General features: G+C 33.7%; 1 protein-coding gene across 1 annotated transcript in view; it reads left to right on the top strand.

The window, feature by feature from the left end:
• Positions 1 to 27,290, top strand: part of RasGAP1 (Ras GTPase activating protein 1) — a 210,612-nt gene that overhangs the window by 119,377 nt on the left and 63,945 nt on the right. The window contains exons 12-15 of the mRNA XM_090414179.1: positions 2,126 to 2,356; positions 2,490 to 2,567; positions 8,113 to 8,196; positions 11,205 to 11,281. Coding sequence (XP_090270305.1) covers positions 2,126 to 2,356; positions 2,490 to 2,567; positions 8,113 to 8,196; positions 11,205 to 11,281 — 470 coding nt within the window. The remainder of the gene's footprint in view (positions 1 to 2,125; positions 2,357 to 2,489; positions 2,568 to 8,112; positions 8,197 to 11,204; positions 11,282 to 27,290) is intronic.

The raw sequence follows: 27,290 nt of genomic DNA, 5'->3' as shown, positions 1-27,290 counted from the left end.
TAGAGCTAATTAAAATAAAATAAAATAAATATATATGTATATGTTTATTAATTTAATTTAAATGACAACACTGAGATAATAAATAATAAGGTTTAATGAGGACACTACTAATTTTGTTGGTAGTCCAACTTCTTCAGGTGTCAAAGTACAAAGAAAAATACAAATTAATCTGACAGAAACATTACATAATAACAACAACAGATCTACTAAAAACTGTAGTACAGTTTAAATTGGAGTCCGCACTAAAGTTCCAGCTGTATGTTTACGCGTGCGTGTGAAATCACGAGAACGCCAGCACTGAACAGCAGAGCTATGCAAATCTGGCAAGGTGTAGCTAAGGCTGCTATTCATGTGGGTTGAATCAAGGGTAATTTCTTTTGACTCAAGAATACGTCTTTCAAGTTCAGATGGTGATGTTTTTCTTTAGGTTGACTAAGGATAGAACGGAGTTTAGGTAACATAGAGAAACATGCTTTAATGTTGAACTTTTTTAAAATTTTAGCCAGTTTGAGGGAGAGGGAACTAATGAAAGGCAAGGAGATGTAAGCTCGGGGGGGGGGGGTAGTATAATCTTCATTAGTTTGTTGACGTCGGTGAAAAAGAAGTTTCTCAATACTTTTTGAAGTAAAACCATTATTAAGAAAGTTCTTTTTGAGGAAATTAAGTTCATGTTGAACCTCTAATTCGTTCGATAATAAGGATCTGGCCCGATGTGCAAGGGTGGAAAAATTATACTACTCCCAGAGCTTACATGTCCTTGCCTTTCATTAGTTCCCTCTCCCCCAAACTGGCTAAAATTTTAAAAAAGTTCAACATTAAAACATTTTTCTCTACATTATCTAAACTCCATTCTATCCTTAGTCAACCTAAAGAAAAACATCCAACTTCTGTTCCCAGGAGTATACAAGATTTTTTGTAATTGTGGAAAACCTTACTACGGACAGACTGATAAATCTATCCTTCTCCAGGTTAAAGAGCACAAAAAAGACATTTCCTATAACAGAATCCGAACCAGCGCTCTCGCCAGCCATGTCTTTCTCTATAAACTCTGATGAAGGCTGCCAACATCAAATAGACTGGTCTCAAACTTCTAATATTCACAAATGTTATGATAAACTTGAAAGACGTATTCTTGCGTCAAAAGAAATTAGCCTTGATTCAACCCACAAGCCTTAGCTACAGCTTGCCAGATTCGCATAGCTCTGCTGTCCAGTGCTGGCGTTCTCGCGATTTCACACGCATGCGTAAACATACAGCTGGAACTGTAGTGCGGACTCCAATTTAAACTGTACTACAGTTTTTAGTAGATCTGTTGTTGTTATTATGTAATGTTTCTGTCAGATTAATTTGTATTTTTCTTTCTACTTTGACATCTGAAGAAGTTGGATTACCAACAAAACTAGTAGTGTCCTCATTAAACCTTATTATTTATTATCTCTGTGTTAAGTCATTTAAATTAAATTAATAAACATGTTATTAAACTGAGTAAATGTGCATATGTATATATATATAGCAAGGAAAAGTTTTTATATAAAATGGTTAAAAAAGATTTCAGCTTATTTAGCACATTATTAGATTGCCAACCACCTAACTTCATCAGGATGGAGGCTGCATGTTGGCCACACTTATGCAGACAGAAATTGTAGGTTTTTGTATGACATTTTTGAAGTCATTATAATTAAGCTTCCCATAGCAATATTATAAATTTTTGATTCTCAAAAATTGAGTGCCCTTGCTTTGAGAGCTTTCATTATTATTTATATGGGTACTCTATGGAGTCAAAAGACTCATCACGGGAGACCCATTATCCACAATACCTATCATACATCTCCTTAAACCTATTCACTGTTAGGGCACTCACAACTGCCTCTGGCAATCCATTCCATTTATTCACCACTCTCCAAGAATGAACGTAGTCTGCACACTTTTACTAACTATACTGTTGACAGCTTCCAAGTGTGACACCTTGTTTTTCCCTACTCCCCATGTATTGAAAAAAAATTATATAAATTCTTTAAAATAAATCTACATTATAAATTAAAGAAATTAACTTGTGTATTAAAATGTTTAATTTAGTTCAGTTTCTTATAGTATTCAATTTTTTTAAATTTGTTTATTTTTTCAGGTCAATTTGATTGATTATGTTGAACGTACATTTTGTGAAGTAACAAATTCAGCTTTAGCATGTCCTCAACCCATGTGTGAAGTTTTTTCAGTACTAAAGGAATTAGCCACCAGTTACTTTCCAGCCAATGGAGAAGTACGTTATTCTGTTGTATCTGGGTTTATCTTCTTAAGGTTCTTTGCTCCTGCTATCCTTGGCCCAAAGTTGTTTGATCTTAGTCATGACCCTGTGGTAAGTGTAAGATACATTATTTTTTATGTACTTTTACCGAGATTTATATGTCTAAAGTGGAATTTCATAATAGTTTATTATTCAGGTCTTCCTATCAAGATTCTATAAACAAATTTTACTTTATTTTTTTTAGGATTCTCAGACTAATAGAACATTGACACTGATTTCTAAAACCATTCAGAGCTTGGGAAACCTTGTCAGTTCAAAGTCTGTAAGTAATTTTTATAAATATTCAATTGGCTTTTTAAGATGAGAAATAAATTAATGTGAAAAAAGTAAGATTAAGCTATTTCAAAGTTAATAAAATGCATTAATCAAATTATTTTCGAAATAATTAATTTCACTTTATTCCATTGGAAAACTTCATCATGTTAGTGAAAATTAGAATTTTCATATAATATAGTTAACATTCCAGTAATAATATCTGTTTGCTAAAATATCCTTTTGGTAGAGAAAGAAAAAATTCTTTCATTTCTCTTCTTTCACTGGAATGTTAACTGTATTATATGAAAGACATGAAAGTTCCAATTTTCACTAACATAACTACTGTAATAGCTACTGTATTCATAAGCACAGTTATGAATATGTCACATTTTTATTTGAAAAAAATAGTGGAGAATACCCAATTAGTAGACAGTAGCTATCACATAGTCTTGGTTGCTTCAACCACATTTCTTACCAACCCAAACTTGTTTCCTCTGTAATTATATTCCAAAATATTGACATCTAAAACATTATGTAGGATTTGGGTGGGGGGTAAGCACAAGGGAACCTTGGTTTATGCTAGGGTTAGATTCCTGTAGATACTGGCATAAACACAAGCAGCATAAAAAAAAAAAAATATATATATATATATATATATATATATAAAGTTATGAGTCATTGAAATATGTTCATGGTCTACAAATAAACATCCTCCCTCTTTCTGTCTATTTTTGTACCAAGAAATTAAATAGTGTGCACTTTATTATGTGAGAATATTGCCCTAATTCATAGTGCATTGAAATGTGCTGAAATTTTTGTGATCCCTCTGCAATCGGCATTTACAACTTCATTGTAACTTGAACGTTGTGAATTTTGGTTTATTGTTTAAACTGAAGACCCATCCCCAGTTTGCAGGCACATTTCCACTTTCTTCAACATTCATTGAACAAACTCCTGGTAATGCTTGTGTTCTGAGAATGTTGTGTTAATTCATATCAACTTGTAACACAAGTATTTTTTTCATCCTTTTCATCACACTCTGATGTGAATACATCTTGGAGATGCTAATTTGAACTGATGATCCAAAGAATTTTTTGATTTTCTCAGAAATCATCAGTATGGTCATAACAGTAGAATAGACCAAGTGCAGAGTTTTGTGTGTTATTTGGACAGTGATCATTATCCCTAACATTTAGATGTATACATCTAAATAAATCCAATACAAGTTTTTGGGATTCTTTAACTAAATTGAATAACTTCTGTAATAAATTTGATATAAAAAAAGCACTAAAAAGGTTCAGACAATGAAAGTAGGCAAGAATATGTGCAAAAATCATGCTGCATTTAAGTGTTCTATTATATCTCTTTATATGTCCTATGTCATGAAAATTATTTCCCTTTATGAGAAAGAGCATTGTTGTGGTGATGAATCACATGTGGGGCCACAGTTCTGGTCTTTTATAATGGACATTCCCTCTTAAATTATCCAGATTTTTGTAGAAGTGTTGGTAAAAGTATTTTTGTAGAGATATTGACCATTTTTCTTACTCGGAAGATATTTATGGTGCATACATACCTTTAGTGGAGAATGTATTTTTATCTTGTTTACTTTCATGGCGATGTTATTCATGCCTTCTTTTGAGGAGACATGGTTGTTGTACATTGCACACTCTCTTTTAGTTTCAAAATTGTATTGTCATGACTCATCACTAGCGATAACAATGCTCAGGAAGTTTGTTTCTTTTTCCCACTTTGTTCAAGAAGATGGTGGCCAAGGTTTATCAAAACCTTGACCACCATCTTTGTGCATGCCCTCCCTTCTTCATATTCAAATCATTAATCAAAACCTTGCAGATTGATTTCTTATTCATGTTTAGCATTTTGACTATCATTCTAATTATAAATGGTCATTGTACACCAAACTTTTTTTTTTTAATGTTTTCATTGATTTTGTGGTTTCAGGATGACTGGATTTCAGATCATCATGCACATCTTTTTGACATTTGAAAAATTTGTTTGTACTATTCAGATATGCAAGTCTTGCTTCATCTTTGTGTCAGATCTGATCTAAAACCTTAAAGACATCAACAGCAACCACTTGATAAACTTTATCAATACATTTGTCCAAAGGTGGGTGACATAATAATAATCATTCCATGATATGATTATTCTTCTGTGATACTTATCCAAGCACTTGCTCTGATCTAATAACTGAAATTATTCTTGCTGGAATGAGGGCCTTTATTCCACACTTAAACTCAAAACCACTGACACCTATCCCAATCCTGATTATCCAATGTGCAAAAGCAGTCCAAGTTAAAAACACTAGATTCTCGCTCAGCTGTGCTACATCCCATAACTGTAAATTAATTGACAAATAACAAGAAGACTTTGTAAGGGCCAAATGTCCTAAGCTTGCCTTCTGGTTCCTCACCAGTTGTTAGGCAAAATTGCCCTACCATGTTTCCACATCTTTCTTATCCTTATGGACTCATAAAGATAAGGTAAACCTCTTGGCATCACTCTTTTCTTCCAACTCTTGTTTAGATAACTAAGGCAAATGTCTTCTCACTATTCCACAAACTACCCACGGTATGCCGCCTCTAATCTTTTGTCAGAATGTCATCAGAGGAATGCTTGATAACCTTGATATTAACGGGTCACCTAGTCCAGATGGTATCCAACACGACAGTGCTGTGTGTGTAGGCAAGAGGTTAAGGAATGGGGGGAAGGAATATATTAACAAGTTCTTGAAAAGCTGGCAGTTGCATTCATTGGGAAAAATGGTATGGGGAAGGCTCTTTCAAATAGAAGTAGGAAGAGAGGTGTTTCAAGATTGGAAGGAAGAAGATAAGTTGATTAGAGATGCTTGGAGAGGAACTGTGTGCATATATTGACCAGCATACTTTTATGTGATTAGAGAAAAGTGGAGGAATGGTAATGGCCAGTTGATGGAGTAATACCTAAAGTGTCTATATAAAAACATTAATAATAAAAAAGGGAGAGGCAAGGCAGAGTGCACAAAGAAGGCATCTATGAGAAAGTAACTGGTGGGGTCTAAGAGAGAGTTTAAAGAGTTTAAAGAAGCAGCTTCTTTAAAGGATTTAAAGAAGCTGCTAATATGCTAAAAAACCCAACCCAATGCAATAAAAATCAAGGTTTAATTCTCCATCAAGTGTGGTCAGCTCTAATAAGAAATCTACCTCAATCTGAGCTCGGACTGTATGAACGAGAACAAAAACACGTGACATCGTTTAGTATTGTTCAACGTCAATAACGTTATATATCTGCATTCTGTTATTTGAGTTTTATGAATAGCCAGACGGTTATGATTTGTATTTATTAATTCTCTTGTTTAAACTTTAAGTTATACTATTTACCCCCTGAAGATGTAAATCCTATGATTTACGAAACTTGTCAGGAACTATTATTTCAGTGTTTTATATAACTGAATAAAAAAATGTGGTGTAATCGCCGAAATATATCTTTTGAAAATGTTTTAGTTTGAAAAATCCAGTAGTATCTTCATGGGGGACTACAGGGTTTCTCAAATAAAGAAGATGAATGGAGAATGCTGTCATCAGAAAAACTATGAATGGGATTTAAAGTTAGGAGAGAGAGAGAGAGAGAGAGAGAGGATCACCAACGTAAAGGAGGAGGAGCATGCGTGAGATAACATAACCCAGGAGTACTCCTGATGAAAAAATCTAATGAGAGTAAGCCTTCAAAATAAACAAGGCCATTAGCAGTTGACTTCACGACTTGGAAACATGATATTTAAATAAGATAAATAATTTAATAATAAAATTTTAAATAAATAAAATATTTATTTTATTTCCAACTTGTATATCCAGCTTGTCTCTATTCTGTTGGATCACTTCCTTAATTTTCTTTATTCTTGACAGAAAACAGTTGAAATGTTTCTTCTTACAAGTGGCCAATTAAGGCACAAACACTGTTATCATATACTATGTATATAATTTACATCACAATTCCAACAAGTAAACAGGCTCCATTAATTCAGTATATGAGGCTCACATGTGAAAACACATTTACATAAACTATTGTTTTTGGTATTTGTCCTTTCTCATTTGAAATATTTAACATATTTAAATTTTTAATTCTGTGCATAGATTAACCATCTGAAATAATCAGCTCTGTAATTTAGCAGACAACTATTCACAAATTCATTAAACAGTTGGGTAGATTAATTTATATATTGCTATATGTATACAGGCAAACCTCCCAACTCACAAACATGATGCTTTCCTTGAAATGTGTTCACAAACTGAATTTATTTATTTTTCATAAAATGTATTGTTAAACTTATATGTCGGTGAACTTTGGCCATCATAAAAAAGGATTTATGATTCAAATATTCGTAAGCATGGACTTCTGTGTTCATTAAATGAATGTGGAGTCAATTTCTTAGCCCATGAGGCGTGTGTAAGTATGAATTGTTTGTATCTTGAAAGATATTAAGTACAGGTTTGCTGTTGTATGTGTGTGTGTAATATAGTTTTGCTCTGCTTGCAAACCATTCAGATAACAAGACCAGCTGAGTTTTACCTTATGATGTCACTCAGTTTTCCTTAATTATAGATTTTAATACTTCCCCAGTTCTAAGATTTGTTAAACTGCCATGTTAACTGTAATATTTTACTTACATGCATTCTTGTAGAACTGATAGTGATATTTCATTCTGCGAAATGTTGCTACTTCATTCCGGATATGTAATTGATAGATCTTATGCAAAGCTCATAACTATTCCTGCAATTATATTTCAGCTGCATTTGATTGAAAGATTAACAGAGAGCTTTTCAATATTTGAATTATCCCTTGCTACTCCACTAATCTCCTTCATTATCCAATTGGAATGTCCCATAGTGATTTACCTTTTCACTGGCTACATACCTGCAGGGGGAAAAAACACTTCTTTTTGATTTCTTTTGTTAGTCCTTTTCTTCCTAATACTGCTTATAATCATCTTTCACTTTCAACTATCAGATGAACATTTGTGTTTCATAATCTTATGCCTATTACTTTCGCCACTTAACTAGTCAAAGTTCTCAGTGGTTATGGGATTTGAGATATCTCTTTAAGCAAATGATGCACATAGACCACTCAAAAGAATCCCTTTCCTACCACACCCTGTTCAATTTTCTTTGGACATTTTTTCATGTCCTGTTGTGCACATCTTTAGAGTTTGCTATATATATTGCTATATATATATATATATATAGCAATATATATATAGCAATATATATTGCTATATATATATTGCTTACTTTTTTTAATTAAAAAAAGTTATTCTTAAAATATATAAAGAAAAGTGCATTTCATGTTATGTGAAAATCAGTGTATGAACATTTAATTATCAAAATATTATTCATTTTTTCTAATAATTTTTTGCCATTTTTTTCTTATTTGTCAAATATATATACTAGTCAAACAAAATATTAAAATTATATGTTCATACTTCAAAATTGACCTCAAGATATATAATAATTAAGTTATTATAATTAAATAATTTTTATTATATATATTTACAGCCTCAACAGATCTTCAAAGAAGATTACATGATTTTACTTTACAGAAGTTTCATCTCTGAAAAACATGTTGAAGCAGTTCGTGTGGTAAGTATAATGTTTATATAGGTTTATCTATCACTCACTTCACTGATTGTCAAAGATAAGTAACTTGGTTTCATATAAACATATTAGTATGCTGATATGGTGCTTAATCTTATCTGCATAGTCTGTTCTCAGGCTAGTTTTCTGTTTTTGAAGGGAAAACCTTGCCACATAACTTTTCGCAAAACTGGCTAACTCAGTTTTTGTTGAAATTCCCTTATAAAGATTCTTTGTGTCCTACACAGAGTATAAATACTGATGAAAACTCTTCTGGTTTTTTTTTACTCATTAACTAAAAATTTTTGAACAAGCATACAAGCACTTTTTTTCAAGCCTAGTATATTGACCTCACATATATTACAGGTTGCAAAATTAATACAATGTTAGTGCTCTTTTTTTTGTGTGTGTGTTTTGTGTCTTTCTCTCTCTCTCTCTCTCTCTCACACACGTGTGTTTGTGTGAGAGAGAAAGAGAGCAAGGTTCATTCATATGTTCACTGGGCATCCATAGATGCCATATAGTCACTCCAATGCTCGGTGATGTGCCACACCAGGCCTTGCCATGTAGTCCTGTTGTATGCTTTTCTGGAGGCTTCAACTCTCTGAAGATCAGTCACTCCACACACAGCATTCATCCATCTCATTGACGGTCTACCCCGTCCTCTTTTTCCAGGAACTTTATGTTCTGTTACTGTTCTGGGAAGTCATCCTTTCAGTGTGTCCAAAATATTTTAACTTTCTTCTGTCAGTATCCTTAAGGAGCTTGAAAGTTCTGCTGATCTTTTCTAACACCCATTCATTTGTATGCCTTTCAGTATATGTTATCCTCAACAGCCTTCTGTAAAACCACATCTCAAAAGCGGCTACTCTTTTTTTATCTGGCTTCTTTAGGTTCCAAATCGCATCCATAAGTCGCTGTTGGAAAAACAACTGTATCCAAAATCTTCAACTTTGTTCCCATGGAGAAGATAGATCCATCCTTCCAGATTTTAGACAAGACTCTGACTGTTGTTTTAGACATTCCTAATCTTCCTAAAGGGAAGATTAGGAATGAAAGGAGTGAAAGGAATGATTAGGAGTGGTATGAAAACTGACTTCTTCCAGTCTCTAGGCCGTGATCCTGTCTCCCATATCCTTGTAAGGTTAAAGTGCTTAAGAGCAAGGTTAAAAACATAAATAAACAAGGAACCTATTGAGCAGCTAAAAGTTGTAATCCTTCAAAAAATAGTAAGAAATACTATTCCAGAAAACAAAAGTAGATGGAATGGAAAATGAGAAGTTTTGTTCAGTTTGAGGCAGGCAATGACCGATTTTATTTCATTTTATTTAATTTATTTTTTGTTTGTTGAGGAGAGGGAGAATTTGGTGAAATGGCCTACAAACAGTTTCAAAATTGGCAGCAACACACCTGCATTTATAGCTTAATTTAATAAATTGTTCCTTTATGTAGAAAGTTTTTTCACTTGGTATATTCTGTTTAATCTTTTATCCAAGTGTAAGCAAATAAAATTTGTGCATGAGGTGTCTTCATGACTAGACTACTTGTATATAGAGGCTGATAACTTCACATCGATTCTCTTAGTAACCCATAATGAAAACATGCTTTCCTTTCAAATGTGCATAATGCTATGCATTGTTGGAGTCACTACTCAGGTTTGACCTTCATTGAGGTCTCATGGATAGAGAGATACACAATATGATCAAAAAATATCTAGATGCCTGCCCATCTCCTGTCTCTCTCTAATATAAAAGGCATTAATATGGAGTTGGTTTATCCTTACCTGCTATAACAGTCTTCTGAGAAGACTTTCCACTAGATTACTTTTCCAGCAGTAATTCTGTTTAACTCTTCCAGAAGGGCATCATTGGTAAGGTCAGTCACTGATGTTAGGTGATTTGGCCTGACTCATAATCAGCATTCCAGTTCATCCCCCAGAGGTCAAGATCAGGGCTCTGTGCAGTATGACCAGTTAAATTCTTCAGCATCCATCTCATCAAACCATTCCAGCACATACCTTGCTTTGTGGACAGGGCATTGTCATGTTAATACATGACAATGTATTAACATGACCTTCACCAAACTGTTTTCATAAAGTTGGAAGCACAGAATTGTATAGAATGTCATCATAGGCTGCAACGTTAGGATTCCCCATCACTGGAACTAGGAGTTCCAGTGTTGTTTCATTTTATGCAAATGAAACTTCTACCTTAAGTTTTCACCCAAGTATTAAGGACATCCATCTTCACTGCAAATTCAAAAATTAAATAAGGTACAAACAACATAATTTCTACATAGGCTGGTGTAGCAGTGTTTCATAGCTTTATTTATACATGCATTCCATAATAATGAACTATGATAAACAACAGCAGATCTTATGGATCTAAGATATCTTCTGGGAGATTGTTTACATGGTTCAGCTTAGTTTTTTTTTTTTATAATAAACATTTATAAAAAAACATCATTAAGACTTGAGAGCAGTTTTCACCATGCCACTCTTCTTCATTGTTCTGTGACTAACATATTTGCAATGTTGATTCAGTTAAGTTGCTTGTACCTTGTTTAATTTGATGACTTCATACTGAAGGTACTCTTAAGATTTGAGCAAAAATTTTATGCAAATAAAACTTCTAAGATAAGTCTTCTATTATATAAATTTTTCTTAAAATGTGTATTTACATTTCAGTCATAAAAAATGTTATTATTTGATATATTGTTGCTTTGGAATGTAAGTATTACATAAGTTGAAAGATGGGGAAGATATATCTCCTCATTCCAAAACTGCAATGTGTGTGTTAAACAGTAACACACACACACACACACACACACACACACACACACACACACACACACACACACACACACACAGGTTTCCATAATTAATTCTATAATGAACTCTTGTTATAATGGAAAACCACTGTCAACTGTAGTAAAGCTATTTTGTGTACATTGTTTAATGGCATTTCTTATTAGGTGTTTGTTTTTTCAATTGCTATTTCCTGTATTCTTCACAGTTTCTGGAATTAATATCTTCTTCAGCTACGATATCACTTCATAGGCAATTAGATTTTCCAGTCATCTTAAAAGAGGGGTAAGTTAAAACTATTTTTTTTCTTTGAATGCACTGAAAATTTTCTTAATTATTAACTACAAAATTCATTTGTGATATATTTTAAGCTATATATATACAGGGTGTTCGGGATAAATTTGACAGTTTCGTAAGGAAAAAGAAAATCTTCTTTGTATCTATTAAATTTAATGAATTGACAAAAAAACATTACAGGCAGAGTTAATTACAATACTATCAACAAGATTTACTCAAAATAACCACCATTAGCATCGATCACAGCTTCAATTCTGCTTCGGAACCTCGAACAAGCTGATGCTACAGTCTCCCTGGGAAGGGCCGCAAAAACTGTTTTAATTTTATCCATTAACTGGGCTTTTGTATTACTGGAAGTGCGATTGGTGTCTTTTTCAACTGCGCCCCATACAAAATAATCCATGGGGTTAAGGTCTGGGGAGTTTGGAGGCCAAACATTTGGACTGGTGAAGTCGTAGAAATTTTCAGACAACCATTTTTGACTTTTCCCAGAGGTGTGGCAAGGGGCCGAATCCTGCTGCCATACATACGGCCTACCATTGGCTACCCTTGTTATCCAGGGCTTGACTACAGTTAGCAACTCCACGAACAAAGCCCAAATTCCAATGCCAGGGTTCTTCAACACCTGTTCCTGCAGATTTGCGAGGAATTCTGCTGTACGAACGCAATCAGATCGTCTGCTAGGGATCTTTCTTCTTGCTACATCCTCGTAGTCACCATTGCAAGTCTCTAGTTCATGCCTGATTGTTTTTACTGTATTCAGGGAGCATTGGGCAGCAGTCGTAATATCCTTATTTTGATGGCGGGCACGAATCATCATGATACAAGTTATTCTCTTCCATGATTCAGGTGGGTTCCAGCTATCCATCCTTTCTGACATCTTGTATATGAATGAAGAAGGGTCCAAACTTTTAAATGAAGAGAAGTGTGTGTTAATACATGTAACTTACGGAAAAATATAATTAATTATAAATATGTCAAATTTATCCCGAACACCCTGTATATACATACACACATACATACATACATACATACATACATACATACATACATGCAAACCACCACATAGATTATTGATCTATGTGGTGGTTTGCAATGGTGAATTCAAAGACATACTGCTTTTCTTCACATCCTGATATTGGCAGGAATCTGGATTCATCAGTTGACACAACTTTTATCCAATTCTTCAAGTGCCTGGTTTTGACCATTGTAAGTCTCTGTTTTTATGTTTTGTGCACAGGAGACCCAAACTGTTTTCTTCACCCTTTTTTGGGCTAGAGTCTCCTTAGTTCATTAATTTCAATGAAGACGCCCTTTGATTGGAAAGATCCAATTTAGGATGTGAAAAACCTTTATCAAAGCTTTCAGTTGAAGGTTTGTCCTGCAGCCAGGAGAATACATCCAGTTTACACACACACACACACATATATATATATATATATATATATATATATAAAAGCATTAGACTAATACCTTATCCCGATATTATGGTTATAAAGGCCAAAGTTATGCAAAATACCAAGGGATTATTATCTATTTTTGCCTAAATGCATTACTAATGTTTTTCTTTTTTTTTTTCCCCATCCCAACTGTTTTTTTGACTGTTTTTTTTTTTTTTTTGTTATATCCATTCTTGATTAATTCTTAGTTGTTTTTTGTGAATTCCTAATCAAGTTTGCTGTTAATGTTGCCACCTCCTCTCCTGGTGGCTACAACTTAACTACTGTATTAAGTAGTTTAGTTGTAACACTAATTGAGTGTTATAACTTAAGTTGTAACTACGTGTATTCAAAATTTGTTAAATTACAGTTTTCCCACATTTCTCATTCACAAATACAAAAAATAGCACAAATATCTGCTTATATTTGTGCTACTACCTATTTATGTTTTGAAACCACATGGTATCATATTACATAGTAGTCGATATCAAATGTGTGTCAGTATGTATATGCTATTTCAAAAACATCATCATCATCATATTCCTGCCATGTACCCTCAAGAGGTGTACAGAATATGACAGTACTACATGAAAAAATTACATCATTACTAACTTCCTATCTACAATTTTCCTCCAAATCAGTCTCTTACTTGTCAAGACTCCAACATTATCAGATCTTATATTTCTATCATCTAAGGCACTTTGTACCATATCAATCCACCTATATCTTGGTCTTCCTCTGGGTCGTTTTCCTGCCAACCTGGCAGAGAACACTTGTTTTGCTAATCTTTCCTCTCCCATTCTATTTAAGTGACCATACCACCTGAGATTAGCTCTGCTAACACATTCCTGGATGCTGACAATGTCAAGTTCTTTCCTAATATCCTCATTTTTAATATGATATTGCCATTGATGCCATCTGTTCACGCCTATAATCTTTCTCAGGACTCTCATATCTGCGGTCTCTAGTCTTTGGTAAAGTGTTTTACTTCTGACCCAGCTCTCAGATCCATAAGTTAAAACTGGTTTGAACACTGTCTTGTATACAGCTAATTTAGTGTTCTGACAAATTTCTCTCTTATTCCATATGAATTTATTCAATTGACTCACTACCATACCAGCTTTGTTGATTCTGTTGTCTATTTCTATATTTAATTTACCATCTTCAGTAAAAATCGTGCCTAAGTAGCTGAAATGTTTTACTTGTTCCACAGGTTCTCCGTTCACAACACAGTTGACATTTTCAATGATTCTGCCTATTTTCATTGTCTTTGTCTTTTTATTGCTCACCTTCATACCATATCTATTACAACAGCTATTCAATTTAGTCAGAGAATCTTACAGACTTGTAGCGGATTTATTTAGAAGTATAACATCATCCGCATAAAGCAAAAAGCTGACATTAACATTTCCAATTTTTATATCAGGTTTAATACCACATTCCTTCATAATGTGACCCATATAGATAATGAATAACAGAGGGGATAATGTACATCCTTGTCTCACACCAGATTTAACATTAAACCATCTTCCTGTAGTTCCTTCAATTCTAACTGCTGACTTACAACTCAAATAACTGCAGTGTATTGAATAGCTTCTCTCTTGGCACCTTGTCATATGCCTTTTCCAAATCGACAAAACTTAAATACAGATCTTTGTTATATTCCCATGCTTTCTCGACTATTTGTCGTAAAGTGAAGATCTGATCCTGACAGCCTCTATTTGGCCTGAATCCATCTTGTTCTTCACCAAGCTTTTCTTCCACAATTCTTCTCAACCATTTCTCAAGTATACTTGCATAGATCTTGCCAGGAACACTCAGTAGGGAAATACCTCTGTAATTCTCACATTCAGATTTATTTCCCTTTTTATATATGGGTACTATGAGAGCTCTACTCCAATCATCGGGAATTCGTCCCTCTGTCCAGGCTTTCTGAAATAAGCAGTGCAGCCACTGTAAGACTTTTAGACCACCATACCTCAGCATTTCTGGTCGAATATCATCTACTCCTGCTGCCTTTCCACATTTCAAGCCTTTGATGGCTTTTTCTACTTCAAGTATGGATATGTATTCCTGACTGCATGCCTGGTCAGTGTTTTTTATCACTGTGCTGTCATCACTGCTTGTTTCATTTAGCAGTTTTTCAAAGTAATTACTCCATACTTCAAGGATATCTTTTTCTCCTGTTTTCATGTCACCTTTATCATCTCTAACTCCTTTTACAGCACTCTTTCCTCCATTCCTAAGCTTCTTCAACAACCTCCAGAATATTTTGCCACCTTCTTGATATTTATTTTCTATATTCTTGCCAAAGTCCTCCCATGACTTTTGTTTAGCTAGTTTTACACACTGTTTAGCTTTCTTGCATTTGTCTCTGTATTCTGTAAGAGTAAAAGCTGACTTATTTGCCAGGAACTTTTGATATGCTTTCTTCTTTTCCTTCACTGCCTCTTTAACTTCCTGTGTCCACCAGGGAGTTCTGATTTTTTTATCCTTGCACACAACCTCACCACATGCCTCTCTGGCAGAATCAATCAATGTTTTCTTCAGAGTTTGCCACTGAATCTATAAGGTTTGATTCCTGTTCTCAAACTCTTTCATTTTCTTTTCAATAATCTTTCTGTATTTTAGTCTACAGTTCACATCTGAGAGCTGCTCAACTTTTATTCGCTTTAAAACTTTCTTACATGTTATTCTTTTCAATATGAAATTCAATTTTATCCTGCTCAAGACTAAATAGTGATCACTTCCAATTTCAAATCCTCTGTACACTCTGGTGTCCTGCACCAGGGAGAAAACATCACTATCAATAATAACATCGTCAATGAGACTTTTCTTATTCCTAGCCTCTTCTCTCCATGTGAATTTGTGCACATTTTTATGTTGGAACATGGTGTTAGTAATAATCAGTCCATGTCCTGAGCAGAAATCCAACAGATATTTGCCATTATTATTAGCATTGCTCTTTTCTCCAAATTTTCCTAAAATATTTTTGTATGTCTCACAATCATTTCCTACTCTGCTATTTAGATCCCCAACAATGACCAACTTTTCCTTTTTCATTGTGTCAGTTGCTTTTTCTAAAGCCTCAAAAAATTCCTCCACTTCTACCTTAGTAGAACCTTCTGTGGGACCATAGGCACAAATAAGTCTCATTGTCCAGTTCCCCATTCTTATATTTGCCCACATTACTGTACTTGAGACTGACTGCCATTGAAGAAGATTTGCCTCGTATTTTGTGTTGAATACTATGGCTACGCCTTCTTTTCCTTGATTGTCATTGCCTGACTATAACATTTTGTATTTATTGCTCAGAAAGATCTCGCCAGTTTTGGTCTTTTTTGTTTCAGTCACCCCTATTATGTCGATCTGGTACTTATCTAATTCCTCAGCTAGCTCCATTTCTTTGCCATTCTGGCTTCTGACGTTGATAGTACCGATCTTTAACTCTGGTGATGTTGAGTTGGGGTTTGTTTTCAGATTTGTTCCAGTAGCTGACTTTTCGCTGTTCGCCCTGGTTCCCTGGCAAAAACAACGGGGGCCTTGTTTAACCGGGCAACGACCCAGCTGGCATGAAATTTTGTCATGTTGTACCATCATTTTTTATTTTGGTTTAGCCAATAAGAATACAATTTGGTCGGCTAAATCCCAAATTGTCAACCCATCCTCGTTTGTTCAGTATCAAAGTAGATACCCAACAGGGTGCACCACGAGAAGGTGAGGATTGGACATTAGGTCAGAAGCCCTGGTCGGTTCTCCGCATTCCTTTAAAGGCTATGTGGAGGTCTCCTCTCAGTTATACAGCTTTGACCCTTAAGCACCCCATTTCAAAAAAAATAAAATAAAATAAAAATAAAAAATATTGCGCATAATTTCATAGCTTACTTTCTGCCAATTTGGGAATAAGATTCAGCAGAAATGCTGCATAAGTAATGGGGAACATATTTTAATGCAGATAGTGGTGCATATGACAAATGACCAGAAATTATTTGTCACATGCTTCTTTAGCTTATCATATAAACATTCAGTTGGGGGCTGATATTAGGTGTCTGAAACAGCCAATCAAAGTTTTTGTGGCTTACATATGTAACAAAAATTATATAGAATTTATTCAAGAACTCTAATTTATTTCATCCAACATTACGTGAACATCGTCTTTATATTATGTTCATCAGCTGATATTAGCTGTCTGAAACAGCCAATCCATTGATACAGTATTGTGGTCTTTCAAGGACAAAGCTTTGCATATTCAGGTACATGAACCTTTAAATTCCTTTTGAAATCAGCTTTGTGGTCTTTCACCACAATATCGATACAATTAAAGTAAGTTTTGCAGCTTACACATATAATAAAAATTATATATAATTTATTCAAAAACTCCAATATACTTCATCCAATATTATATGGACATCGTCAGGGAGATAGACCATTAACTACATTCAAAAGATTGATCAGAATAATGACTCATAAATCATGCATATATTAGCTCGTGTCTAAGTTGCAGATGAAGTATATGATTTTACACTATTAGAGTTCAAAGGAACAATTGTAGTAAATTGCATAGATTAAATAATAATAATAATAAAATAAATAATAATTGTTAATTAAAAAAAACAAAAAACTTATAAGTAATAGTCATCACTTCCCAACACTTGGATATTGGCATACAGTCTGATCAGTTCAGGTTTGAACAATTTCTTAGCATTTCACATGTTTCAAGGAAAGGACGATTGAATTTGAACTTGATAAAATGAGGAAATTTTGTCTAGTTCCAGAAAGAACTCTGTGCCTAGTGTCAATAGCATGAGAATCAAGGCCAGACTTGTCAAATACCAAAAATGTAATATAGTCTTGATGTTCTTCAATTTTAATCAAGGCAGAATGGCTAATCTGTCCAAAATAGGAAAGATGATATGAGCAAGGTGCTTGATAGACACCCGGTGAGGAAAGAGGTGATAATGTATCCTTTGTCGATGATAGGAAGGAAGACTTTCCGTGCTGGTTAGAAAAAAGCATATAGATTGAATTTATGATAATCCTTTATATTTGTTCCAAGGTTCCTTTAAGGTAGGACATCCATTACATATCATATTGCTTTTTTTTTTTTAAATTAATGATTATTATTTTTTTTATTTATTATTTTTTAAATCTACACAACTTGCTATAATTATTCCTTTGAACTTTAATAGTGTAATATCATATACCTCAGCTATGACTAAGACATGAGCATGTCTAATATACACATGATTTATGGCTCATTAATTTGATTAATCTTTTAAAGGTAGTTAATGGTCTATTCTCCTGACAGTGTCCATGTAATGGATGAAATATACTGGAATTTTTGAATAAATTCTTTATAATATTTTTATTGCATGTGTAAGTCATGAAACTTACTTTAATATGGTTAGTGCACATGTTCCATTAAAGCTATTAATATTGGTACAATGATGCTACTAAGGACAATGTTTTGCAATTCCACATAAATGAACCTTTGTTTGGTTGAAATATATGGTCTTTCACCATTAAAAAAAAAATAATAAAAAAAAGCTGCTTTGCTATCTAGAATATTTTGCAGTATGATTTTCTGGTATTGTGTAGAGAAAAGCCAGATTCCAGTGCATATCCTATGCCCTCTGGGGTAGTTATCTGTTTGAAAGTATTTTTCATGTTTCTAGATTCAAGTGAAATGAAAATAGCAAATGGTGAGATTAATTACTCAGTGAGTCGGTTTAAAATAATGATAATAATAATAAAGTACTTTTGCTTACCAGTATTCTCTCCTCTACCATGAGGCTTCCATGGGCTTCGGAGAGAATAGGTGCTGTTTTAGACAATGTACTACTTTATGGCTGTTAAGTGCACCCATCCCTAATCAGATGACCTAACCATCCCTTTCTCTTTCTGTCAAAATACATAGCCAGCTTGTTTTCACATCATCATTATTGTGGCCTTTCGTTGTTATTTGCATATGATGTTCCATTCAGTGGCCCTTGGAAAGTTTCTCAGAAATCTGTTGATCCCCCCCCCCCCACTCATTTACAGTCATCCATCCAATCCATCTATGTTCTAATTCACTGATTTCCACTATTGATGGAAGTTTAATTTTAAATTATCCTGTGCAGTTCTGTTTATGTACTTTTAGCACTTCCTTTATACTGTTGACTTCAGTTGTCTTTATTTGTATATTCTCTACTAATATTCCAGTTTCCCAGTGGTTTTGGAAATATAATAAAACTAGAGAAATTAGAAATTAGCTAAATTTTATCTAATAGAGCACCTAATTTCTGCCACCACCAGTAGTTTCCATAAGTAAATAAATACTATTGATTTTAATTATATAAGTTTTGAATTTGAAATATAAATTAACTGCTTTGAAAAGATGCTTAGCAGATTTGAAGCTCTGTTTTTGCAAAATTATGAAATAGTTTTGTTAAAATATGAAGACTGAAAAAGAAAAAAAAATAATAAAAAAACTTTAATTTACTAACACTGCAAACTAATTTAAGCCCTTTTAATAAATATGAAACCTCAAAATACTACTTAGAACCAATATCATATTCAGAAACAACAGCCTTAAATGCTTTTAAGGCTGTTGTTTCTGAATACAGAATAAAAAATAAAATGAAATAAAATTTGAAGGTCTCTGAATGTGGTAAAACATTTTGGAAAGCAGCAATAAAAACATTCTGGAGTATCTCCTCCCAATCAGAAGACTTGTGGTAAGAAATTAGTGAAAAACAGCAGTACAGTTGCACTGCTTTTCCCACTAACTTCTTTTCATCATTGGTTATTTGAGTAGTCAAAGACTGACCAATACTGACAACTACACAACTTGTATCTTTGACCACTCAAAAACCAGTGATGTGATAATAGATGATATTTAATAGTTACAGTGCTGTTCCATTTTTACTCATTTCTTTACATTTGCCTTCTGTGTGCATGTGGGAGGGAATGATCCCAAAAATATTTTTTTATTACTGGTCTTTTAGGTCTGTATTTAGTTCAGTTCAGTCTCAAGGGCTCACTTTAGTGAGTACGGGAGTGGCGAACCCGAGGTACCTGATGCTGGACCATACCTTATTTCATGTAATATACATCTGTTATATTATCCATAGGATGGTCCCTACTCTTATTTCTTTCTATCCTTTTCTTCTTTTTTGTTCCTTTCCCCCAATGCTATTAGAGTAATCGAGGGCTAGGGATGATTCTTTCAATGTTTCTACTTTTTTCATCTCTTCATGCATAGAAAGCAACAGGAAACCACTATGCTTCTACTTTTTCCCTACTTTGGATGAGCAGTAAAGATCAAAATGACGAGCGATGCACAGCTCAGGATGGGTCCCCTGGGTTTGGAACTGCGCAATTGGCTACCAGGGAGGTCACTTGTTCCCATATAGATATGGACCAGATTGCATGTCAGTCATATGAATCTTCTTTACTAATGCCTGCGGGAGGTGGAGAAGTGGAAGATGGAAGTATTCGTGTGGAGAAGGGGCTAAAAGTAATTTTCACATTGGATCTTGGAATGTGAATACCTTACATCAAACTGGAAGATTGGAGATTGTAAAGATGGAGATGCTAAGATTGAAAATAGATGTTCTGGGAATGGCAGAGGTGAGATGGAAAGGAAAAGGAGATTTTAGAACAGAGGATGGAATAAGAATAATTTACTCAGGAGGGGAAGAGCAACATCAAGCAGGTGTTGGAATAATATTGAATAAACGGGTGGCAGGATGTGTGGAAGGCTACTGGCAAATCTCAGACAGAGTTTTAGTGGTAAAGTTGAAAGCAAAACCAAGAATTACTATTAACTAACTTTCTTCTTTGTGTTATTTTCCTCAAAATATTTTCCGTCATACCAGATATATTTACCTACTTGTAATTATGAGGATGAGAAGGTAAAGAAACAAATGATATAATTATAATACAAGGTGATATGAATGCAAAAATCGGAAGAGGAAGGGAGGAAGATATTGTTGGGATATTTGGATTGGGAGTGAGAAATGAAAGAGGAATATGTTGTTGGATTTCTGTAGAAAGCATGATTTAGCAATTATGAACACTTGGTTTAAGAAACATCCAAGAAGATTGTACACATGGAAAGCCTCAGGGGAGAATATAAATAGTAGAAGAAATCAGATAGATTATATTTTGATAAACAAAAGATATAGAAACATTATAAAAGATGTGACAACATATCCAGGAGCAGACTGTGATACAGATCACATATTGTTGTCAACTAAGATAAGGATTAATCTAAAAAAAGGTAACTACAGGGAAACGGAACAAATCATGGAACATGGAGCAGCTGAAGATACCAAGTATGGCGAATGAATTCTCAAAGAAAGTAGAGGAAGAAATGAATGAGAGAAATATACAAGAAAATGATGATGCAAGTGAAAAATGGAAGATTCTGAAGGAAAGCATAATTACTGCTACAGAATTGCATTTAGTCAAAAAAGAAGAGGAAAGAGAGAAAAGAAAGAAACCATGGATGACGGAAAATATTTTGAGGAAAATAACACAAAGAAGAAAGTTAGTTAATAGTAAAACAGAGGAGAAAAAAAAGCAGTATAAAGACTTGAGTAGGGAAATACAAAGAGAGATAAGAAGGAAAAAGGAAGAGTGGTTAGATGAAATAAGTAAAGATACTGTTACATCCTGATACCTTCACTATGTGGAATTTTCAGTTATCATGGTGTAACATGAAGAGAAAATAAAATAAAACCCCTGTATAAAAGCTAATAGATGAATTATTTAAAAGAAAGAAAAATATTCTTGCATCCAAGTAAAATATTAAAAAAAAAAAGGTGTTTGTTGAACTGACTAATAAGAGAAGGAATATATTAGTGTTGTGATATAAAAAAAAAATTAGCTAAGTAAGACAGAAAGGATTAGTCATAAGAAATTGTATGTGAGAGGCTAGAGATTAAAATATTAAGTAAATTCTTAAAAATTTGGAAAAGGGGGGGGGGTAATTTAGAGGCTAGCAAAAGGAAAACAATAGACTATCGCTCAGGGTCAATTTCTGGATTGAGACATCATCACGTGCTCGCTGACTTCAGGATGTTTGGCAGAAAAACGCCACCCTAATTGGTCGGTGAAGTCGAATCTAGTAAGGGGCGGAGAAAAGAAATTAAAGAAGGTGCCGGTAGGGATCAAGTTATAAAAGGGTTAACCTCCCCCCCCCTCCCAGAAAGCTTTTTTTCTGGATAGTTTCTTCACGAGCTCCTTTGTATAGGTTTTCATGCGGTTTTCCTGAGTGGCGGGATTGGAGTTATCTCCGTCGTCACAACAAGGAAACAAAAGTGAGCGGGATTTCAATTCTGTATTTCCTATGGTAAGAAACGAGGAATACCATTTAGCTAAAGGAAAGAAGATATTATCTATGTGTTTCATCGCCCAGTGACAATTACAAGAAAAGGAAATCTGTAAAGAAGTCGGTGTCCACGTGGTGAGTTTCACAGCCATTGTATAGATGATTCAAAGTATGTCCTTAATTCAAGAACGAAAAGTTAAGATCGCGTAAGCACAGTTTAATGCCAAAAGAACTTAGAAGAACAGATTATAAGCGAGATCATACCAGGATAGAATAATCGGAAAAAGTTAGAGGCCAATATAGAAAACTCAAGAGAAAAAGGTATTGTAAAAATCTCGTGTTAACTGAAAATCGTCTGTAATTGTTATCATTATTCTATTACTGAACTGTTGAAGAGACTAAGGAAAATTATACTAGGATTTTAGTGCATGACTGATTATAATGAAAGTATGCTTGCTAATATTAATATTATATAAGTAATTCATGTGTCCTTAGAATTATGCATGTGTATTGTAACGTATAGGAAAGTTTTAAATGTCAAAGTTATGTGTCAGCACAGTGAAAGGATGATTTAATCTACATAGTTTTAGATAGTAAAATAGAGTGAGTTGATCACATATGTCCAGGTGCTACAGCATATAGCATATTCAGACTAATATAGGGTTAACTAAAGTGTTAATTAGATCTGGGATTATACATATGATTGTATGTGTTGAATTTGTTATGGCGGCATGATCGCAATACCCATATAGGATCATAGCCAAATTACTTGTGATAAGCTAATGTTATTTTGTAAATGTTTTCTTAGTATTGAATTGAATTATATTAGAAATTGAATTGTACCATACTAATGAGTTTAATAAACCTTTGTTCACTGATAAAACAGTTGTCTGAAATTGTGGCCCAATGCACTACTTGAAAAATGTACGAACCTAATCATGCAGGAAATTAATGTGTTAAAAAACGAGATAAAGTGTCACGACTGCAATATTGTTTGACATTCAGGCATATTTTAGTAATTGCTCCTTGTTTTTGTATTTAATATCTCAAACTAAATGTCCCAAAAGGCACAGTATAATATAAATATTAGAGACACTAAGGGGAGAAATAGCTTAAATAGTTGTCTGAAATTGCTGCCCAATGCACCACTTGAAAAACGTACGAACCTAATCATGCGGGAAATTAATGTGTTAAAAAACGAGATAAAGTGTCACGACTGCAATATTGTTTCACATTCAGACATATTTTAGTAATTGCTCCTTGTTTTTGTATTTAATATCTCAAACTAAATGTCCCAAAAGGCGCAGTATAATATAAATATTAGGGACACTAAGGGGAGAAATAGCTTAAATATTTGTATTTTGGGGTGATATCTCATGCATAGATAATAGTTGAACATAGATAAGCAGAATTTCACTAGATAGAATAATAATCATAAATTGGGACACAACAATACAACAGCAAAGGCAGAAAGAAAGGACATAAAAGGTGTTTATAAAAACATTAATATGATGACAGGAAGGAGAAAGATGCTAAGGACTGGAGCAATCAAGAATGAAAGAGGTGAAATTCTGATAGAAAAAGAGAAGATATTACAGAGATGGGAAGAATATGTAAGTAAACTTTATGAAGACAGGGAAAGAGGAGAAAATCAAAGGAAAGAACATAGTGGGTGGGCAGAGACTATGCATCATGAGGGAGGAATTGAATCTAGCAATTCAAAAGATGAAAGAAGGAAAATCGCCTGGAATAAATGGTATACAGATAGAACTTATAAGGAATATAGGTGAAAAAGGTATGGAAGTGTTATGGCAAATTATTAATGGAATTTATGAAAGACAAGAATTACCAGAGGAGTTTAGAAGATAAATTTTTATCCTCATTCTAAAAAAGACGGGAGTTTTAGACTAACAATTTTAAAACGATAAGTCTTATAAATCACATTTGAATCCAAACTGTTCCTCATTCATTTCTATAGAAATAGAAATAGAAATGAATGAGGAACAGTTTGGATTCAGAACCAACAGAGGAACTAGCGAGGCTATAACTTGTCTAAGAAAACACTAAACCATGGTGGAAAGTTGTTTTTGGTATTTCTAGATTTTGAAAAGGCATTTGATACAGTGAAACATGAAAGGCTTTTTGACATTCTAGAAAATACTGATATTGACTCTTATGACTTGGAAATTTTAAAGAGATTATATTGTCACAAATAGCATCAGTATGTGTAAATGGAGAGGAAACAGGAGAATTCCCAGTGGAGAGAGGAGTCAGACAAGGATGCAAGTTATCACCATTATTGTTTAACTTTTATAGTGAACAAAAGTTTAGAGAGGCACTTGAGGATGTAGAAGAAGGAATAAAAATAAACAGAAGAATCATTAATAACTTAAGATATGCGGATGATGTAGTGGTGATGGCAGAAAGTGAAAATGGGTTACAACATTATTCAAAGAATTGAAAACTCTTGTAAAGAGTATGGACTAAGAATTAACACAAAAAAGACCAAGATAATGACATTCGGTAGAAAAATAGGAGATAATGTAAAAATAAGAAGTGGAGGAAAGATTTTAAAAGAAGTGGAAAGATTTCAATATTTAGGTAGCTGGATCTCAGAGAAAGGAACTTCAGAGCTGGACATTAGAAATAGAATAGGCAAAGCTAAATCAGCATTTATGGAAATGAAGAGAATTTTAATAAACAAGAACACTAAAATAGGCGTTAGAATTGGAATAGTTAAAGCAACAGTTTGGAGTATTGCAAGTTATGGAAGTGAGTCATGGACACTCAGAAAGAGAGATATGGAAAGAATTAATACATTGGAAATGTGGTGTTATAGAAAGATGGAAAAGATTAGCTATACAGAAAGAATATCAAATCAAGAAGTTTTAAGATGAGTTGGGATAGAAAGAACACTGCTAAAGAATATTATGCAAAGAAAGACCAGATTTGCAGGACATCTTCTGAGAGGTTCTTTGGGACACCTGACAAGAACTATATTACAAGGGAAAGTTGAGAGGAAGAGAAGACGCGGAAGACCAACTAGAGAGTGGTTTAATGACATCGTGGAATGGACTGGTTTAAGAATGATGGAAGCGACAGACAGAGAGAAATGGAGAAGAGCTGCTCATCTGCTGCAACCCTCTTGCTAGAGGATGCTACTGGATGACGACGATTTAGAGAATGAGTGTGATGTCATTCTGAAAAAATACTAGCAAAAAGGTTAAATTTTTAGTCTTGACATTTTCCTCTGAAATAAAAAAATAAAACAAGAAGAAATTAAAAAAAGACTTCTAATTCTGCAGAACTAGAACTCCAAATCTGGTGAGCATTTTTAAGATCATTGTTTAAAATTCTAAAATTATGTAATTTTAAGTAATGGTATCGAATAATGGGAACTACTGAATAAAAATATTATATAGAGACTTATTAGCTACACCTGCATTTGATAGAACACCTCATTTCTACTAATGCCTGAAAATGAGGTGTTCTATTAAATATAAGTTTAGCTGATGTCTCTATACTGTATTTCTATTTTATTATAATACTGAAAATGAAATGTATAAACAAAATTAATACAAGTTATAAACAAGTAAACAAGTATAAACAAGTTATATATATTTATTCAAAGCCGAATTTGGGGCTGGTATCAAGGTCATCTTCTGTGCTGCATTACAACATAAATCAAAATAAACGAAATGGAAAAGAATGCCTACATTTTTTGCATACTCAGACAACCTAATGGCAATCTTAAGTTCTCTGATTACAAAGAAAACCAATACACATAGAGAGAGAGAGAGATTCTATTGTCTCATCACTATCCTATCCAAAAGTTAGGTACTATCAAAGCCTTGATCCCCTCATGCTTATGCCCTTTTTTTCCAGAATAGGAGTTGAATTCCATTTATTCCACATTTCATTCTGATAGTTATGACATCCATTTCACAGAAAAAATTATGAGAAACTTCAAACACTGTTCTATACCTTCCAAAGAAGATATCCAGAGTTTCTGTCCTTATATCCAAAATATCACTGAAAAGATAGCAAGAATTTTATGCTCTGATTCTGAGTCTCCACATTTTTTCACTTGGTCACAAATTAAATTAAACTTACCATGAAATTATGTTCTTGTTTAATCCTTTATCCAAGTATAAGCAAACAAAGTTTGCACTTGAAGTCTCTCTTCATGATTAGGCTACTTAGTATATTATGGAGGCTGATGTCTTCACATCAGTTGCCTTAGTATTCCATAATGCAAAGCACACATCCTTTCGAATGTGTATAACACTATGCATCATGGGAAGTGCCACCCCAGAACAATTTTGATCTTTATTAAGGTCTCGTCAGTGACAGCCACACCCAGAAGAGATGCCAAAGTTGAATTAGCGTAGAAGTCATATATTTCCGAGTCATGAAGATACCTCACATGCAGACTATGTTTGCTTACACTTGGATAAAGGATTAAACAAGAATATAATTTCTTAGCAAAAGACAGTTTGGAACAACTATCTACCCATTATCTTATGCTAGGGTATACTTCCTTATGCATGTGTTCTCTTTCATAACCAGGAGAGTTGGCATCTGTTTGCATAGAGGAACAAGATCAGATACCTGGAGTCAGCTATTTCAGTATTGCTCAGCTTGCTATCTCCTTTAGACACAGTTTAATGGAATAAAAACAAGGTTCTCTTTACAAAATTCATTTCTTAATAGAAAAACTACAAAGAAAGTTGCAATGCTCTGCTTCACCAATCAAATTTAAAAACAATATTGTTTCAGCCTTTTTCAATTTTGGATAGGCGATTATAGAGAAAACAATACAATTATCATCATATGTTAGTATTTATTTATTTTTATTTTTTTAACTAACAAACATTTGAACTCTAATATCAGTATTACTAATGTTTGCTGCATGTATTGTCATGCAGATCACATCATGCCTCTTCATATATTTAAAGTTAAGCATTCTGTTAAACTTTGCTCATTTTGACTTGCATAATTTAACACACTGCCTTGATGCTAGGTTATAATGAAATGCATCACTTAATATTATAATGAAGGGCTAAAAGATTTCTCATTTTAATAGTTAATTTCTATTAGGAATAAATCATCTTAAGGTGATTCTGTTCATGATAAATATTGTTTCAAATTGCAAGATTAACTATCAGCATACATTTTTTGTGATTCATTATTTTATCGTGGATTTTTGCCACATTTTATTATTATATAAGATATTACA

The sequence above is a fragment of the Typopeltis vanoorti genome, chromosome 24, assembly GCF_054136105.1.
Source record: "Typopeltis vanoorti isolate ZY-2024b chromosome 24, IOZ_Tvanoo_1.0, whole genome shotgun sequence".
Lineage (NCBI taxonomy): Eukaryota > Metazoa > Arthropoda > Arachnida > Uropygi > Thelyphonidae > Typopeltis > Typopeltis vanoorti.
This window is presented reverse-complemented; position numbering and strand designations above follow the sequence as displayed.